This window comes from Leuciscus leuciscus, assembly GCF_965113295.1.
Source record: "Leuciscus leuciscus genome assembly, chromosome: 7".
Lineage (NCBI taxonomy): Eukaryota > Metazoa > Chordata > Actinopteri > Cypriniformes > Leuciscidae > Leuciscus > Leuciscus leuciscus.
This window is the reverse complement of record NC_138731.1, coordinates 31,879,395-31,899,336: the sequence shown is the minus strand read 5'-3', so window position 1 is coordinate 31,899,336 and position 19,942 is coordinate 31,879,395. Positions and strand designations below refer to the sequence as shown.

Genomic DNA, 19,942 nt, shown 5'->3' with positions numbered 1-19,942 from the left:
TGGGTTTACCCTTCATTTTATTGAACTTCGTCAAGAACAAACCCATGGCCATCATCAGCTACCGAAAGCAAACCGTAAATCAGACTGTTTGACAGACGACAAGCCAATCACAGACATTAGCTGGCAATGACTCGGTTCTTCATTGGTGAGTGGCAGTAAATGATTCACACTAAGTGTCATAGTTCCACCCAGTCTTGAAACCAAACTTGTGCAGGCCGCTTGCTTTCATTGATTGACTAGGCCGTTCTTCTGCCAAACTGCTGTCAGTGAAGGCTGTGAGAGTCAGAAAAGCCAGATGGCCTGATGAAGAGTGCCCGGAGTCATCCGCATCCGCGTTCTGGTGTAACAAGTGGTGAGTAAAATGGGTAAGACCTTTTCATTCGATACCCATCTGTCCAAATGTTTGGCTGAAGATTAAGTGTAAAGCCCAAATTTACAAGTGGGTTTTACTGATTGCTGCGGCAATGTATTGTCAGGGCTGTGTTTGAGATGTGTGACTGTGACTGTGTTTGTGGACCTCATTCTTAGGAATTTGTTTATTGTCCCGGTCACTAGCACTAGCGGACTTTGGTCCCTATTAAGTTAGTGACGACATAAATGGCATCAGCATCAGTAGCTGTAAACAACTCCCATCCGCCCTTTCCATCACCTGAGACAAACCTTTGATAAGAGCCATCTCTCCTTGTGTTTGGTGCATCATGTGTCTGTGTAAATGTTGGTTCTTTGTCTAGACATCTAGTGGCTTGCCTGTTCTCGTGCTCCCTGTGGTTTTCCTAGAGATGCAGAGAAAACCTCCACTTGTCTTAAGACTCTAAGATTGAGTTGTTGGGGTTTAGAAAAATGCTGTCAGGGTGGGCCAGTGGATAGCTGAAACAAGATCCTTTCTAAGGCTTGAATTTGGTGGGTTCAGTTTGAAACAGCTGAGTACAGTGATTTTTTAAGAAATAGACATAGGAAGAGTTGCTGTTCAATAATACGGTATTTTTTACAATATTTATTTATACATAACCACACAGATATATCCCTAATTAAATAAAAAATACGCAATAGAAAATATTGTTGCATTAAGTTTTTGCAACAATACATTGAAATCTAATTTTGTCAGTAAATTTGCAAGTTCTAATGATCATACTTGGTTAAAATAATAATTTAGTGAATTATCCGATTGAAATGTAAATTTAGGATACTAAATAAATTGCACATGGTTTTGACACTCCTAAAAGACATTAGTATTTCATTCAAAAGAAAAAAATATAGAGACTACTTTTTAATATTTAAAAAATATATATATAATACTCTAAAAAGCAACAATATTTAACCTACTTCATAAAGCATTTTTCCCCATTGTTGAAGATGGGTTGTTAGATCAGCAAAAGCACACCCACAGCCCTCGACATTTTAGCAGGTTCCCCTTGTCCAGTAACTGTGCTGTAATTTCTTACCTTCAGCACAGACTTGCGACGTCCGTTGACGAGGTTCCTTATCAGCTGAACTTGAATAAATTCATTAGGAACAGCAACAGCGCGAGTTATGGTGGATCAAAAACTCATCTTGCCCAACAGACGTCCTGGTTTTCATGTCAAGTGGGCAGATCACATTCTTAAGGGCCCCTCCTCCGCTTTCAAACGCTGGATCAATTTCTTTTTACTCTGTTTATGTTATCATTTGTAAATCTTACCAGAGCTGGACCATGAGGCACAAGGGGGACTCATACACAGTCTAATGAAGTATTTACAGATCATTCCAACTGTCAAATACTTTTGCTCAATGACATAGTGCAGAGTGCTCACGCTTAACAACTCGCGTTTGCTTTCCAAACCCCTGCATGAATGTCTCAGGTCAGGCGGGTTTCGTTTCAGGTAAATAGGCTACTAATGCAAGGACCTGCAGAATCTGTAGTTTTTAGATTTAGTGAAGGGTGTTTTACGGGGTCTCGTGCAGTGCGCATGTCTACTTCAGTCCGTGCGAATTGAAACGTTCTCGTAAATTTGTAAAACAAGCAGAACATATATTGTTTTTTATATATATATTTTGGAGAACCATGTGTCCATTGAAAAATGAATAGGCCTATATTTTTCGCCACATGAATATCGATGGCAGTTATTTATGTTAATTGTCATAGTTTTTTTTTTCTCAATGGTTTTGTTTTTATGAACCTCTCCTGAAACTTTCTTTCTCCACTTTTAATAATAGGCTAATAATAATAATAATAAATTATTATTATTATGTTTTCTTAAAATCTTGTTGTGGAAGATTTAGACATGAAGGTCTTAAGTGGAATTTAAACTATTGGGAAAATACAGGGGGAATCGTGACCTCTGAGTGGAAGCAATTAGTGTCCTGGCAATTAGAGTTTCGTTTACAAAACATGTGTTTAACATTTATTTTTGGTGTTGTTTTGTTTCTGCCTAATTATAATGTTAGCTAATATGTATATAGCCAATAATTGTAGCAATATTAATAATAAAACATGAGACCATTCACAACCTTTATTTTCGTCCTAATGTAACGGAAATAAAATTTGTTTTTTTACATTTTCTAGGGACGACTTCCTTTGTATTTCATTGTTTTTAATTGCTGCGTAAAGGCACATAATTGTCGATAACGTAAATCACACTTTTAAAATCATCTTAACTGTCGAACATTTTACTGAGGAACTAAAGTTTATCGTTACAGGAGCTGCCAGGTCTAAAAGTGCTGAACTAATGCCGAACATGAACATTTCTGAAATTAAGACTAAGACTATTATTGAATATAAAACAATTATGCGTTTAGCAAGACAGAGATTGTATCAGAAATGTTAGTGCTCAACTAGCTACATATTAATGAAAGATCTTTAATGACAGTGTACAACTTGTGACTGCCATTGCAACATGCAATGAAACCGACTGAGTTATAGCCTACCTTAATTCAGGCCTGTCACGTGGCATGCATAGAATGCAGAATATTATTGTAACATAGAAAAATATTCTCATAGGCTAAATATGCATATTGGCTTTGCAATAATCAAAATACATCAATTTAATTTTAAGTGATTTTGACTGTTTTACCTAAAGCAAAGACCATTTACGTCATAAATGGTTTGAGACGACGTTATGCATACTTGTATTATGTAGCTATTATTAATATTAAGGAATAATTGTGGAATAACAACGGACTAAATAGTCGCCTTTGATGTAGGCTAGTTAGAATGTTTACTGTAAACATAGGCCTGATTTACAATTGATTTACATACAGTATTAATATTTATCAAAGGCACGGTGTAGCGAAACGAATAGATTGAGCGTAATGATTTTACTAATTGTTTCTATATATTGACCATATTGACTCGTAGCAGGCTACTCGTTACGTTAGTAGTCTATAGCCTATATTGTCTTAAATGTTCTTGATAAAATTATTTTACTAATCTAATTTCGGAAATTGTGTTTAGACATTCTGATAACGAAACTTGTGTTCTTTCTTCCACGGTTTGATCATAGTCACCTTTGAAATTTGAAGTGATTCACGTGAGTTTCAATTTACACGTAGGTTATCCGTTTGTGCATTTTGTTACAGAATGAAAACAATATTAATTTATTCTTTGAATCGCCCACCACCTCCACACCACCTCAGCCCCGTGTATAACCCTAAAATAATCACATACAATAAAACAAATATAATACAACTTCACATAGGCTACTTCTGGAATCACAGTAATTGGAGGTGTAGTTTTGATTCTGGCCACTAGACGATGCTATTTCCACATACTAGACCAGTCAGCCTATCAGTAATGATCTGAAGGCACTATATCCCCTTTTCAGCACACGTTACTCACTCAAGACGACGAACATGTGTGATTCAATATTATGGTGTTACCTTTTGTCAGGTAAAGTTAGTGTAAATTCCTAGTTACCTTCAAATTAGAATACATGGTGATTTGCGAAAACTGCTCCACATAGCTAGCCTACTTACAAAGAAATAATTGGCCAAGCTATTTTCTTCCTTGAATTTAAATTAGGTTTTCGCTCTGCATAAACTAATCATAAACCTTTGCATAATTATGCAACAAAGTAGTTAATTTATTAATTACATTTCTTTTGAAAATTTTGAAAATGTATTGTTCATTCTTTGATCAATCCAATCATTTTTTTAGACGTGCACTATGATTTACTTTGTCTCACAGCACCGCGCGTTCCAAACCTCCACGTAATTATTGTCATGTTTTACAGATTCATCGGGGAAATTACATCTTTTCTATTATTTACTTTCTCAACCTGAATTGTTTTCTGGTTTCGAAGTCTCGGGCATATATATATATTTAATTGTTTCACGGTTTGAACTTTTCTGCTTGAATGTAGTTTTGACTCCAAGTAGTCAGCTAATTTTAGATCCCCAGTTACCCAAGAAATGGAAAAGGGAGAGCTCATGAGGACCGTAAGAAAGATGCTCAAAAAAGGTTTACAAAACCAGAGCTCAATAATTTAAATGTGCTCGATACACCAAGCAATTGCGTGCAAGAAGTTCACATCAATTAGAGAAGCATTCTCTGCGACAAATATACCACATAGCCTAATGTTCATTCGCATTTGGTTAAAGTTCCATTTTCTTCAATATGGGGAGCAGTGTCATAGCAATTTGTTACATTTTTTTTATGTGAAATGCATACAAAATAAAATTAATAATCATATTTACAGACCTTAATGAGCTTGTAAAATTACTTTGATATTTTAACCAAAAAGGTGTCCTTCTTATAATAGCCTACAATTAATACGTTTACAGAAAAGTTTATTAAATGACAAAAAATAATCGTCGGTATAGTGACAGTTTTGTACAGTACGTGTTCATAATATCTATCTATCTATCTATCTATCTATCTATCTATCTATCTATCTATCTATCTATCTATCTATCTATCTATCTATCTATCTATCTATCTATCTATCTATCTATCTATTTCATTCATTCAGTTAATGCTAGTTTGGCATATTTACTCATCTGTAAATCTGCTGTTGTGGCCCAGGCGATAAAATATTAATTTTCACAAGGAAGTCGTATTTATGGTATGCAGTTCAAATACAGCATTCAAATACAGACAGAAACTATATTCATCGAGAGAGAAGAGAGAGAGCGCGCGCTCTGTGATTTCAAGTTACAATAGACGTTGATGTTTTTTTTTTTTGTTTTTTTTTTTATTGAACATGCAAGATGAAAAATGCAACGATCTAATAATTGTGGGTTAAAATACTAACCCAAATATTTAGATTATAATTTTGTTAATAATTTTGATTGGATCTTTGTTTGCTTCCATGAAAATTCCAAAGGCTTAAAAATGTGCCGTTTTTCATACAAAGCGAACAAGACATTGGCATTCACATATATATAATAAAAATAATAATTGGCTAATAATAACAGCCTATACAACAACAACAATAATAATCATTTATGTTTTACTGCGGTTTTCTTTGTGTGTGTGTGTGTGTGTGTGTGTGTGTGTGTGTGTGTGTGTGTGTGTGTGTGTGTGTGTGTGTGTGTGTGTGTGTGTGTGTGTGTGTGTGTGTGTGTGTGTGTGTGTGTGTGTGTGTGTGTGTGTGTGTGTGTGTGTGTGTGTGTGTGTTTGTGTGTGTGTGTAATATAGACCTGTTATTTAACGAATTGTCTGTACACTCTAAAAATGTTTGGGTCGAATATGGACAAACCCAACGTTTGCGTTTAAAAAGATATTTACCAACGGTTGGGTTTGTCCATATTTGACCCAACCATGGGTTGAAATAACACAGCATTTTTGTAGAGTGTATTCTTAGCCATAATGTTATAGTGGAGTTGTGAGAGTGAAAGGGCATGATGAAGCAAGCATAACTTTAGCTGATGGGAAACACATTCTTGTAGATGTTTTCATTTTGTTAGTGATCTTGTATGCCACAATACATCAAAATGAGAACACTTGCACTCACCTATTCAAGATTAGGGTACACAGGATGTAGGGTATTTCCTGTTTAGTTTACGTAAATGTACGTCAAGAACGTCAAATTCACATAGGAACACAGTTGAGAAGTGACGTCCAGCTAATATTTAAAGTGTTTTCTGTGGCTTCATTCTGATCTGCAGGTAACAGAAGTTGTGTATTAACAAGTTCATTATCGATAGTATTATTTAGTCCTTATTATCAACACAATTCCAGTTTGCAATTTATCTGTCACGCAACGCTGCATCACCATCATCGTAGTGATCATTATCTTATATTATTATAGTGACGAATGAGGTTGGAGAATCAGCCAGCGTTCGCTCACACACCCCAGAGTGTCTCAAAGCAGCAGACCAGCCAGCTGCACACGCCATTGCTAATGAGTTCCCATTAAACCACTCTGGAAAAAAGGTAAGATACTTTTGTACAAGCATATGAATGATACCTGTAAATCGGAATGTATGCATGCTTTTAAACCCTCACGTGATGCAGCTTATACAGTATAGCTATCTGAGATAAAGACAGCCAAACTGAGGCCATAGTTGTAGAAATGAACAAACTGTTGTAAATGTTCTGTTTAGGAACTATATTGTCGAGTACTAAGTTTTCAGGTTGAACTTTGACAGCTTGTATGGTGATACCCTAAACCTTGAGCTACATGCACCATGCTCTTTTCCCCCGTGTTCCTGCTCGTTCCTCTTGGACACCAAAGCGCTGCCAGTGCACATCATAAAGTCAAAATCTAGAAGATCTCCAGCCTGTATAGTTTACAGCTTCTTGAGTTGGTGTCATTTGTGCTTTGATTTGTCATCTCTACCAACGCTATCTCACGAAATGACTCTGTCACTTTCAATGTGATAGCCTATGATAGAAAAAAATTGAAGGTGATTCCGTTAAAACAACAACAACAACTCCGCTATAGCCTAGACACAGAAACTGAATTAGCTGCATTTTAAGCAGTCCGTGTTCACGTGAAAGTGCCTCTTGAATCATTTCCAAACAAGATTTTTCCATTATCCGTTTTTATATTAAACCCATTAACCCACAAAACCTTCCATGTATTTTTTCCCTAAGAATGCACGATACTTTCTTCTGCATGTCATTATCACTGTTGTATGTCTATCGAGCAGATCAGTCGTCGTTTCTGTATCATTTCAGTCAGTTTAATAATAAGTGAACTGACACGACAGCGATGCTTTCAGATCGCGTAAAATCAAATACAATGAAAAGGGATGCCGGGTGCAATTGATCTCAAACAAGTTCTTGACAGAAATAAATTACTGAACTACAATTAAAGCTTCTAAACGAACGTTAACACAGGCAGTATAAATATTGTTCAAAACAAGTTCAACTATATATGTCGCTTTATTGATACCTTATACATAAAATGCATTAATTACTTAGCCTACCTTGTACAGCCCCGTCCCTCCTTCCCTCCCTCTCTCTCTCCCTCCCTCCCTGTCACACTTCCACGTTTGCTCTCCAGTCCTCCTCCCACTCCCACTCCTCTCTCGGCTCTCCGTCAGTCCGCGTGCCGCTCAAGGGAGAGATTGAAAGTGACACACTCACATTGTTGCTCTTGAGATTTTTACGCCGTTGTAATAGGTAATGTCCGTATCGCCCAAAGCAGATACTTGACGTCTGTTTTTGCTTTGTTTCTCTCTCTATGTGCATGCAGCAACGTAGCCGGACGTTTTCAGATTTTGATGCTCTCTTTGCGTCCGCTGCTGAGGTTTTCAGTTCTGCCACGGACACTCGTGACTCAAACTCGCGGTAAACAGTGAACAAGATTCCGCACTACAGGAGAGATTGTCGTCGGTCGCTTCTCGGAACTTCTCGGAATCTCTGTGCTGTGTTCAATCTCGTGCACTGTCCTCTCTCTCTCTCTTTTCTCTCGCGCGCACTCTCTCTCTCTCTCTCTTCATGCTGTCTGTCTCCTGCTACCTGTACCCCTCAGCTCGGAGTCTCTCAGTTCCAGTGGCTCAGTCTCAGCGCACAGCGCACGGAGCCCAAGTGTCCAACACCGAACCCTGCCGTATTCAGCCCTCCGCGAGGCAGCGAGAAGCCCAGCCCTGGATTCAATACTTTTAATCAATGGACAGAGCCCTCTCAACGGCCAACCGAGGTACCGACACGCCATAAGCAGTAAGTGCAACAGAAAATAACTTTCGTCTTCTTTCATCCGATGCTTTGCGCATTCAATGTAACTGCTACAGTAACAACGAGTTCATACCCTACTGCAACCAAGTAATCTCGAATCTAACTATAACTGTTACAAATATAGACATAACATAAATATTGTGTTTGAATATGAAAGTGAATTCTTTGAGGCCTTTATAAAGAAAATAAATATAGGCCCAAATAGCAGTTAAGAAGGCCAAGGATGTTTTACATATTCCTAATAACAGCCTACTTGTCATTAAGACACGTGCAACACCTTTGTCATGTTATTTTCTTTATTTAACAAGTAATTTGCTGAAAGTTATAGAACTTAGCTTAGATAGTGATTGACGTTGAAATAGTCAAATGCAGAATGCAATAGACGAGAGGGAGACTTTTGCCAATGAAACATTTACACTTTTGATATTCACCTAAATTTAATTTATAAAACAGCCTAATAATAATAATTTAAGATTTTTTCCTGTAGCCTAAATTTTATAATAATAAAAAAAAGTGATACACGAATTATGGCATCGTTCAGTAAAGTTGAAAACTCAATTACAAAGTCAGGAATGTTTAGGACAAGAGGACCAAAGTCATGCAACCTGTGCACTGTCGTTTTCTTTAAAGAATATTATATTCGGTTTAAGTTAAACCATTTATTTAATAAAGCAGATTGTCGATATTCTCTAATAAATGATTACGCTCTACGAGTGTGTCTTTGATAACAGAGTTTTAAGGCCTCGAGGTGGAGCTGGTTTAAAAATAATTTCAAGCTTTTTTATTATTTAAACATTTCAAAGGACTAGCGAAATAATGCATAATTATGAGACATACAGAAAGATTTTTAAGGGGAAATTCTGTTTTATTACAGCCCCAACACGACTATAGGCCTCAAGTCTAGCTTCACACGTGTTTGACGTGGTCTCATCGCCCCCATGTGTGTGCGTGTGCGTGTGTGTGTGTGTGTGTGTGTGTGTGTGTGTGTGTGTGTGTGTGTGTGTGTGTAGCCTATTTGGTAATGGACATTTTCAGACCTATTTTATGTGATATCCTAATTTTCTAAGAGAAGGAATCTGAGACTTGATATCGAAAATGTCATGCTTATATTATTTAGTAAAATTAATGAACAAGACCAAAACAAAATAAAAACAAAGCTATTAATTATGTTCAGTGTGTCAAGTAAAATGTATCCCTTAGCGTTTATGATTTGTTTAACAGCAAACTTTCTTTCATTTAACAACATTAGCGTATTGTTCTATTGCTGTTTTTCCTGAAGGTTAGCAACTATGATAGCGTTCATTAAAGGTAACGAGACATTTCGCTGATGGTTCATGTTTTGGAGAACATTTTGTGTTTTAGGTAGGCCTACCTCACGTTGTTAACTGTTATTTAAGTTTTTATTTTTATTTTATGAGGAGAAAGAGCCGTTGTTAGGAGAACCTGAAGCAATAGAGAGAGCATATTATAGAATAGGCCTATTATTCAAAGATATTTGTAAGATAATTACACTTTTCTTTTTCGATAAATTTAAAATGGTTTTCAATCTGAATAAATTAAATTACATTTATTTGATTAAAATGTCCAGAACCAATCTAGAAAATCGGTCATTTAGGAGTACAATTTAACACATATACAGCACAGAATAAATCAAGACAACCATACAATATTTCTTTTATCACCTGATAGTTCCGAGATAGGCTATTTAAATCTGTCAGATCGATAATAATGCGACGAAATAAACCAAAAACCTGTCTACTCAATGTAGCTAAATTAGAGAACATCTCGAGTAAAAGATCTCGTCACTGTTTTTTTATTTTTTTAGCACAATGTTTTTTTTTAATGATACAAGTCTTTAATGTAATTTAGATATTTTTTTCCATACAGAGCTCGTGAATTTTTCTTTAACATTGGGGATGTTAGTGAACCGAGCCGTCTTTGCTTGAAGAAAACAAAAAGCATTTCAAAATTAAGTAATAAAATCTGTTGTCGAATACAATACACGTTACATGTAAATGGAACCACAGTTCACAGTTGTACTCTTATTAGACTCTGAACCTTGAAGTAAATGGCTAAATCAAAAACAAAAACGCATGCCGAGTGCACATGATTTGTTATTATGTTACATTCGATATTTTTTCCCCTGTCAGTTCAAACTCTGAGTTATGTATACATCACTTTAAAACTTTAGAGCAGTGTATTTGAAGAGTCACTCACAAAATCATGCCTGTGGAAGAGAGAGGTATATGGTTGCTATATAGCTGCCATCAGCGTTAGAGATCTTTCTGTTTCTTTTTAAAGTTACATTGATGTATCCATTTTTCATTTGCACAAACTTGGCCCCCATAGCCAGCGGAGACGTTTTCTTAACCAAGTCCAAAAGGCTGGGAAAAAAGTTAATTAGTCTCCGTAACAGAGAGGTCTATAGGTCTCAGTAATTGTACAATAGATGGAAGCCGCTGAGGATCCTTTAATCTCGCGCTTTGGGGAGCCCATCAGAATGGAACAAATCCAACATTTATTCACGGCATGTTTTCTCCAGCTCCTACTTCAGGGAAAGTTTGGCGCCATAACCTTTTTAGCTTGTACTTACAATACCTGTTCATTCTTTTGTTTAATACATTCGACACCTGACGCTGGATCATGTGTATGAAAGGAGAATAGTTTTTTTTAGTGCCTCTGAATGTCATAATAATAAAATATTTAAAAAAATGGCACGCAGCGACCTACTATACTATAATGACCTATAGCATTGCCTTATTGCTTTTACGAAAGGTTACTTCATACTAGTATTTCATGCATTTTCAATAAAGCATTATCTAATATCTATGCAATATGCAAATTCATAAAACCATATTCTTCCGCTACAACATCTAGTCCCTGACAGGTTAAACTGGCCTATTGGTGCTGCGCAGTGATATACAGATGTGCGTTAGACAGGTTAACAGGTGTTTTGTCATATATCTGTTTTTATATTTTGTATTATAGCAAGATTGGAACACTGGCAGACCATCACGCAGGACCAGAACTATTACTAGTTTAGTAGAATAGCTATTAATTCTTCTCAGCCAATAGCTCGGCAAGGCCTAACTTATTGCCATTTGTATGCCATTCATTCGCCTCTCCGCAACCACATGGCACTTTGACGACAATCGAATTTGGTCATTTCATTGTTTTTAACTTTATTATTATTTAAAATAAATAAATTATATATATATATATATATATATATATATATATATTTCTAAATTAGGCAAAATTTTTCTCAGAGTAGATTTATTTTTGAAAGACAATTTTTGAATGGCCTATCAAGTCTTGGCTAAGACAATAGCCTAGCTATTATTTCGATCGTTGTTGCCCAGGGAAAACAGTTTACGCTGTTCATTTCACACTATATGCGGGTAAGTTGTCACAATTGAAACTGTTATTAAGCGCCCTTTTATTAGAATTATATAGGCCTATAGGCTACTTTTTTTTTCGAAATTAAAAATAAATAATAAAACAATAATACAAACACAAAACAATTAGCCTATTGAAACAGCAAAAGTGTCAAATGTACATTATGGGGGGAAAAAGATTGTTTTGGTCAGCAAATATTACTCGTAAAGGACTTTTTTCTTTCTTTCTTTTTAAACATTTTTTTTTTAAACGTGACAACTTGAAATTTATTATAAATAGCCTTGTAAAAGTTGAAAAATTTAAATCTGTCTTCGTTATGTTGACTCTTACTTGAATATGCAAGTAGGCCTATGGCATTATTGTGTTTATTAAAAACTTTTTGAAAGGACAGAATTCACAAAAAAATATTCCAATTTAGGAGGGTTTTGAAGTAGGGGTTTTGAAACCTTGCAAAACCACTTATAGAGAAATAACTTTTTGACTCAAAACCTTACAGCTAGAAATAATCCTTGTAACAACTTACTGTGTAACAACTAGCCCCTATATATATGTTTATATATTATCAAACCATTTAACACTACACACCTAAACCTAGACCGCAGTCACCAACTCAATATGTGTGTGTTCATGTGTGTTTTATAGCCCTGCTCATTGTAGTCTACCATGTGCGATTTTTGTGAGTCAATGTGTGGTCCCTGGAAGTGTCAGAGCAGTGAGCCTGCTCTGTGGTTTGTGTGTGTTGAGTGTTTGTGTACACTTGTGTTTGTCTGCTTTTGTCTATGTGCGAGTCAGAGCAAGAGATTTAGGGAGAACATAATAAACTGCTGCTTACTCTTTATATTTTACTGTATAAGATGTTTATTAGCGAACTAAACGTGCTCCCCGGAAGGTCTGTCGCGCCCTCTCATTGTATCTAAATCGACATATTTTCTGCACACGTCCAGTTTATTTGCACACTCATCCACATTATGGCAGCTATATTTGTTTCTTTACTCTCACACTAATCAATTCATTATTATAACACTTATTCCCTTCTATCTAACATGACATGGTCTTATTGCTGAATAAAATATGTATGTGTGTGTTTGTGTATATCCAAGGAAGTCCCAGTATCAAGCTTGTCTTACTATGTATGTTTCCAGTGTAATCATCTGTCTTGGTTACAGTTTGATCTGCCATCAAATTCATGGGTGATAAGCTGCTATCTATCTATTCTTCCCTTCCCAACGCACACACCTGTGAGACACCGAGGGGCCTTCAATACGAATCCCTCAACCATCTTCACCTGCTTTATCTGTACCCTGACTGAGCCGATACTTTAATAACCCTGCAATAAATGAGTATCACAGCCCTATTCCCTGGTAAATAAGGTTAACGCCTTAGCATGTCGTCAACACAGAGATACCACGATACCACCATGTTCTGTAACAACAAACGGCTTTATCTCATTACTCATTTGCATGCTTGTCTCTATTAGTTGTTATTAACTGCTGTCGGGGAAAGGGCTTTTATTATTTTGAGTTGGAAAGCAGCAAGAAATTGGACACTCTTGTCAAACAACCTTTTCCATACCTAATTGTGAAACTGCTTTTTTTTTTTTGTAATCTTGGTAGGCAGCATTTCTCTCTCTCTCTCTTTTCCCAAACATCTGCCTTTTTTCTCAGGATTTCTCGATATCACTCTTTCTCTTCTGTGTATACTTGACTGACAGTGTGAGCTTAGTCAGATCAGTAGTGTGTCGTTTACTGCCCTCAGTTTCCTGCGTGTGGTACAACTGGCAGAGGCCACTCTTATTGCCAAAGAAAAAAGTGCAATGTGGAAGGCAGAGGAAGGTTAGCGAGGGAAAGAGCAGAAAATGTATGTATCGCATGCTTAAGAGAGAGTCTCTGCAGTGTGGTCGTCGTAGTTTGGAAATTTGAGTCTCATGGGATCGGAGTTCTGTTCCACTCCCTTGTCTGGCTTCTCTCATCTACCCCTAAACATAACAGTCATTAGTTATGTTTGTAATGTGTGGCTGCAAGCATTACAAATAAAAATGGAACCGTGTATCTGGTTGTGAATACCTATTGGTACAACATTGAAATGTAAGGTGCAGTTGTGCTGCATGTTGTGTGTCATTTGTCAGGAGGGCTGGTTAGTATGTACTCTTTATTAGCACACAAAAAATGCATATTTGTAATGCTATTTTAAATACTATAACTTCTTTATTTTACAGGCGTCTTGCTATTAATCACCTTACTGTAAGCAATTTCTTAATGTTGAATCAAGATCTTGCTTTCATTTTTTTTATCTTGATAAATTTTGTTGAATATTCCTGATACCTTGTACTGATTAGACATTTATTACTCTTTTTAACTGATGTCAACCAATCGGAAGGACAGCACTTAAGACCAATCACACTTTTATGATGACTGTAAACTAAAGGAATAGCCCTTCTAAAATGTAAAAAGTCATCATTTACTTACCTTGATGTTATTCCAAACCTATATGACTTTCATTTGTGGAACAGAAAAAATATATTTTGGGGAGGGGGGAATTCGAAATATTTTCAATATCAGCATGTGGTGACCGAATTTAAATTCTTTGGGTGAACAATCACTTTAAGAACTTAAGAACATAATTTCTCTGAATACGAAACTTAAATTTAATTTATTAACAGCTCTCCAATGTATGTTTTCTAATATTTCATTTTAATTTAGTTCATTTTAATTTAGACACAAACAACTAATTTATCTCTAGTCTGTTGATGAAATAGAGGAATACACTCTCTGCTGATAAAGCATTGAAGAAGCCATTTCACCATTAGGTCAGCAAAATCTGAATGAGATCTTTTAGTGCTGAATTATAGGGCTTTTACAATCTTAATCACACAATTTATTTCACCTTGCGCTTGAGTTAATGAATTCCAAAACTTTGAATCACAGTAGTTTTTTTGCATAAGTATCCAAAATAGTATATTATAACTAGTGTGCCTCTTCAATAAGCTTGTATTGATCTGTCACAGCTGGTGTGTATTGACCAGAAGAAACTTTTACAGCACCATCTTTGCATAGCCATTGTCATCTTCGTACGTGATTGACGGCAGACACACTAGAGCTGGTTTTATCTACCCATCAAATATTTGGTGCTGGGGTGAAGGAGGATCAGAGAGATAGCGAGAGAGAGAGAGAGAGAGAGAGCGATTGGCATAGAGATTGGAGAAGAGATTCAGACAACCTCTTGATTGGGATCGGAAGACTCATTAAAATCAGACAGGTTTGAACCTGTGAAGCCCAGTGAGGAAAAGAACAAAGACAGCCCATCAGTGCCAGATGAACTAAGACCGATAAAAGACTTTGAGGGTTGATAATACAGAGCAGCTTGTAGGCAAACAGATGAAAAGCTCTCAGTCATTTAAGGCAGTGAACACATCAAGCACAATGGACATTGTGTCCGTTTGCGGTTTCATTCTTTAGATTTCTTGCTTGGTTCTGTGCAAGTTTCTGAAACATCTAGAGACACTTTGTGAAGAGATTTTATTTTACCCCTGGGACTGCAAGTCTAATGGGCAAGCCCACAGACGAGCTGTTAATTAAAAGCAGATCTGTTCGCCTCATAGAGTTGAAGTGGATCACAGTGATCTTACACAGCAGCGCGTTGTATCTGTTATATTGTTATTGAGATGCAGCGCAGTTCAGATTTGCCATTTTAAAAAACTTTGGCATGATGAGTACAACAGAAATGAGAGGTAATGACTACATATGCACTGGGGGAATGTCAGTTTTAATTGGAAAGCTGTGTTTAATGGATGCTATTAATTTTGTATATAATATGCAAGTGTTTTCATAAGCATGCATGTCCATTGTTGTAGAGTATGTTCACACTTGAGCTTTATTAAACTGTCTCAAAGGCTCTGTAAATCTCTTTGTTGTGTGCGCGCGTAAGTGTGAAAGTACAGTGTGGACCATCAGTTCTTCCCTCAGCAGCACACGAACACATTTCTTTCCATTCAAATGCTTTTAAAGTGTTTTTCCCTCCCACCCGCTTATTAAACTGTAAAGAATTCAGACACTTGATTTCTGGACCAGAGTTAGGTTTCTAATCACGCAGAGGCTAATGTTTTTAATTTATTATTCATTTTGAAAATTTAGCTCCAGCTTGTAATTCTCATTGGACTTTTTTATGTTCCATAATGATGTTTTTCTCGTCAAGTCCAGAGAAGAGACTGATGTTTTCTGCATAACCACTGTGAGGAGAATAGCAGAGAAGGTGGACTATCTATCAGTCTATCTATCTATCTATCTATCTATCTATCTATCTATCTATCTATCTATCTATCTATCTATCTATCTATCTATCTATCTATCTATCTATCTATCTATCTATCTATCTATCTATCTATCTATCTATCTATCTATCTATCGTCCCTCTGTATAAGTGATATGCAAATGAAAGCGCTCAAGTGGAGAGTACTGTATGTTTCTAGTCTTTAACATTTGGCACGGACTCAGTACAGCCTGGCACTGACTCTGATGGACATTACCAATATTAAAGCTTTGGCTGTAAAACAAAGACCTCTGGAAATTGTCCCCACGGAAATCCCTGGCTCAGACAAATGTGGACAGACATCCACGTGCATTCAAAAATACTACGTTTGCGTACACACACACATACAGATATCATTTGAACATCTTAAAGTAACTTAATAATTCCTAAAAAGGTTTTGAGCATCTTTGCTTTCATATAGTATATTTGTCTAGAGGTCTGACATTTTGGCTACACATAAAAATATACACACACATCAGTTTACGTTCCCCGTAGACGCTGAAGCAGAACTAGACACTGGGTCTCAGCTTCTCTGTTTGCTGATAGTCTTGATAAGATGCCAGCGTCCTCTTAAACTATTCCCTGTATTTTGGGACACTGAGTTGGATGTCCTTGTGTTGTTGTCTGTTAGAAGCAGCTGTTCAGTTTGTGTGTAAAGGTTAGCGATGTGTGAGTTTTCTTGTTAAAATTGTTTAAAGTAAAATGCTAATCGAATTTCAGTCATCATTTGTATGCAGTCTTTTAAGAATCAAATAAGATCTTTTTCAGAATCTCAATTTATTTATTTAGCAAGTTCTGATTTGATTCCTTTTAGGGTTGGACTCAATTAATGATTTATTGAATCAAAATGATGAATCATTATCATGGTCATGCTGAGGACCAAAACATTTTTTGGGGGGGTGAATCCTAATTTCTTACAGTACATTTTATATTTACGTTTTACGATTTAGTCTGCCCAGATTTGAGAGAATACACCCATTTATTTATTTTTTATATGTGATATTTTTTATTTGACCATGAATGGGAAATAAAACACAGAACATACTGTAATTTATTAGTATGTCTTTATATAAAAAAAATCTCTCCGTCGCTTTGGTACATTTGGCATCATCCTTAAGATTTGCAAACCAGTTTAAGTGCATTTCTCAAAACAATTCGTACAAACAGCACCACACAATGGATTACCTGCAAAAGCCTGTGACTTTCTCAAAATCCTTAGTTAATCTCTCAAAAGTAAGTTTTTATGTCAATGAACATATCAGTGCCATCAGAATAAGTCCATGTGTCATTGTTCACAAACAAGATAGTCAAAATGCTTAGTCGTGTTGTCAGTATAACAGTGTACAGTATAACAGTATAACACTTTTACTGTTGGTCTGTCAAAAAATTACAGTGTCATGTCATTGCGATTCAAAGGAAAAGAGGACTATATATATATATCACACACACACACACAAATTTTGTCTCAATAAAGTATATTTACTCTATAATGTAAAATGCAAGTAGACTTACTGAATATACAACAGCATTACAGTAAGTATACAGTATTACAGTATAGTTAACACTGTCTGATTACATTCCGGTTCTGTCTACAAACATTTGAATGATTGAGGACACAGTTGTTCTCCCAACATTCAGCTGTACTTTTTGACCCGCCTCAACCATTGTGAGGTCATGATTTGAGAACTTGGTCCAAAATAATGGTGCTTATTTCATCAGAAACATCTTGGCCTCTTCTAGCTCTTCCACTGTTTTGCCTCCGTACCCTTCCACTACACATCCTTACTCCTCTTCTTCTTCCCGGCTGTTGACCCGTTTTTGTTTCCTTGTAGTTCTTCCATTGTCAGAATTTGTAACACTTGTGTTGTGCTCTGTCTAAACGTGTATGCTTGCCAAATGAAGCTTCATGAGATGCACCTCTGAGCTATTTTAGAGAACTAGTTGATCATTGGTTGATCTAGCCCTTTACATTTCCCTTCATTTGTCAATTCAAAATTCACCTCCACAGTTCGTTAATTTAGGACACAATTACAAAACAGAAGTCTAAGAAATGTAATCTTAGTCTAGTCTTTGAAATGTATTTTGCATTTAATGACTTATGCAAGGAACTAATGCCTAGATGTTTTGAGGGGTAAGACTTCAACAGGGAAACAGTAATAATATATTTTGATCAACATGACAAAAGCAATTGATAATGTAGGAAACAGCAGACAATTGTGCATAATCAATTACATGAATGAACCAAAGCATTTGCTATTTGTTCAAAAGAATGATGTGCACAAGTGACTAGATGATGTGGAGGTTAAACATGTAGTTATGAGAATTTCAGTTGTGATCTGAGAAATGTACCAAAGCGACTGTATTGTAGAAAAACGTATATCACCCATGCATTTACCATTAAGCTAACACCTACTCATTTTTGTTATTGGATATACAATTTATGATGTTCAGAAAAAAAGCATATGCATTGATACTGTTTTCATTAGTTCTCTCACTCTTTCCCTCTCTGTCTCAGGTCCTTATCCTCTGGCTGGTGTTCCCTCTGTAGTGTGGAGGGGGATGGAGCGTTGCGGCGGAGAGAGCCCTCGTTTGCGGGAGAGCCCCGAGCGACGTGGGAGCAGCAGTCCTGATATCGGTGGCCCCCCACCAAAGATGGGCCGTCTGGAACTCAATGGCAGTCCTACAGGTCACCGCAGTCGCCACAATGGGGCCTCACAGAGACCTCTCAGCGGTAAGACATTCACAACCTTTTCTATCCCTCCATTTCTATTATATCATATTACCTTTTTTTAGTCTTTCCTCTTTAAATAGTAGTAAAGTGGAGAAAGAGAGAAAATAATGGTGAGAGAGAGGGGAACAGGACATGTTTCAGGCCAAATTCAAACCAGCTTCACGCACACTTGCACCATGGCACAATGTGCTGCCCTGGAACACAGATTCTAACCAACCACTACACCACCGCTTCAACAAATATATATATTTTTTATTAGTGATATAATTGTTATAGAATTTTTTTTAGGTGAATAAACATCAAACAGCACATCTAGCTACACATTCAGCTTGGTTTTCAATTTTATCGGACATTATTAAAATAGCCGCCCATAGTGCACGATGCAGATCAATTTAATCCCATACACCACTGTCGTTCAGCTCACAGGAGTGTTGTGGCCTCTATAAGCTCAGTGAATTAAGTAGCACTATATAGTGCTGATTTATTCCCCATGGCCAGTTATTGATTGCAACAGTAGCGTGTGTATCAGAAGGAGGGTCATATTGATTACAGTGATCCTAACGAATTGCCACATAGTTGGTCATAGCTGTGATTATTGAATGGCTTTAAATATGTTTTTACACACGGGTAGTTGACACATAACATGGACATGAACTGTTTTAATTTTGGTTTTCATCTAGATTTTCTCCCAAAAATAAATGACAAGTCAGATATCGCAATTCTTTTTCTAGATATATTTATTATTGGACTTGCATTATCAAGCTTCATGATTCTCAGAGAAAATGAAAAAATTATCAATGCCAAATTATTAACAATTATCTCATTTGTTTCTACTTTTATTTTCTCCTAAAATGCTCAGAGAAACTCATGAAACAAAGGTCAATTAAATAGTCCTTTGGTCTGACAAATTAATTTAAATATATATACAAATATATACACTACCAATATATACTGTTGTGACTGCTTCATTATCATGTCCACAAACCCACATACAGTTACACATGAAGGTAAAGTGGTTCTGACAATAAAGCTGTTACATATTGTCCTCTCAGGAAACATGCCGTCTGTGTCCAACAACACACAGCCACAGCACAAGTGTTATATTCTATCATCACTCACACTTTGTAATCCCTGATGTTATGCATTGGGCCAAAATGTCATCAAGGTCAAGCTGTAATTCACCTTGACAGCGAGCAATGTGTGCAGCCAATCATAAAGCCACATATCAGATATAGATTAGATATTTCTCAGGGGCCAAGCAACACATACTGTGTGTTTGTTCACGACTCTGTGTATGTATGAGTATCATTTGCAGTACACCTCTGAAGCAGATTTGATTTGACAAAATATCTATGGCAATAGATTCTTTTCTTAAGAATTTTTTGGAATAGGTGGAGCAGGAAAGT

At 36.4% G+C, this 19,942-nt stretch overlaps 1 protein-coding gene across 1 annotated transcript in view; it reads left to right on the top strand.

The window, feature by feature from the left end:
* The first annotated feature begins 7,953 nt into the window (after positions 1-7,953).
* The window catches only part of satb2 (SATB homeobox 2), a 43,750-nt gene continuing 31,761 nt past the window's right edge, over positions 7,954-19,942 (top strand). The window contains exons 1-2 of the mRNA XM_082175147.1: positions 7,954-8,086; positions 18,321-18,536. Coding sequence (XP_082031273.1) covers positions 18,365-18,536 — 172 coding nt within the window. The 5' untranslated portion in view covers positions 7,954-8,086; positions 18,321-18,364. The remainder of the gene's footprint in view (positions 8,087-18,320; positions 18,537-19,942) is intronic.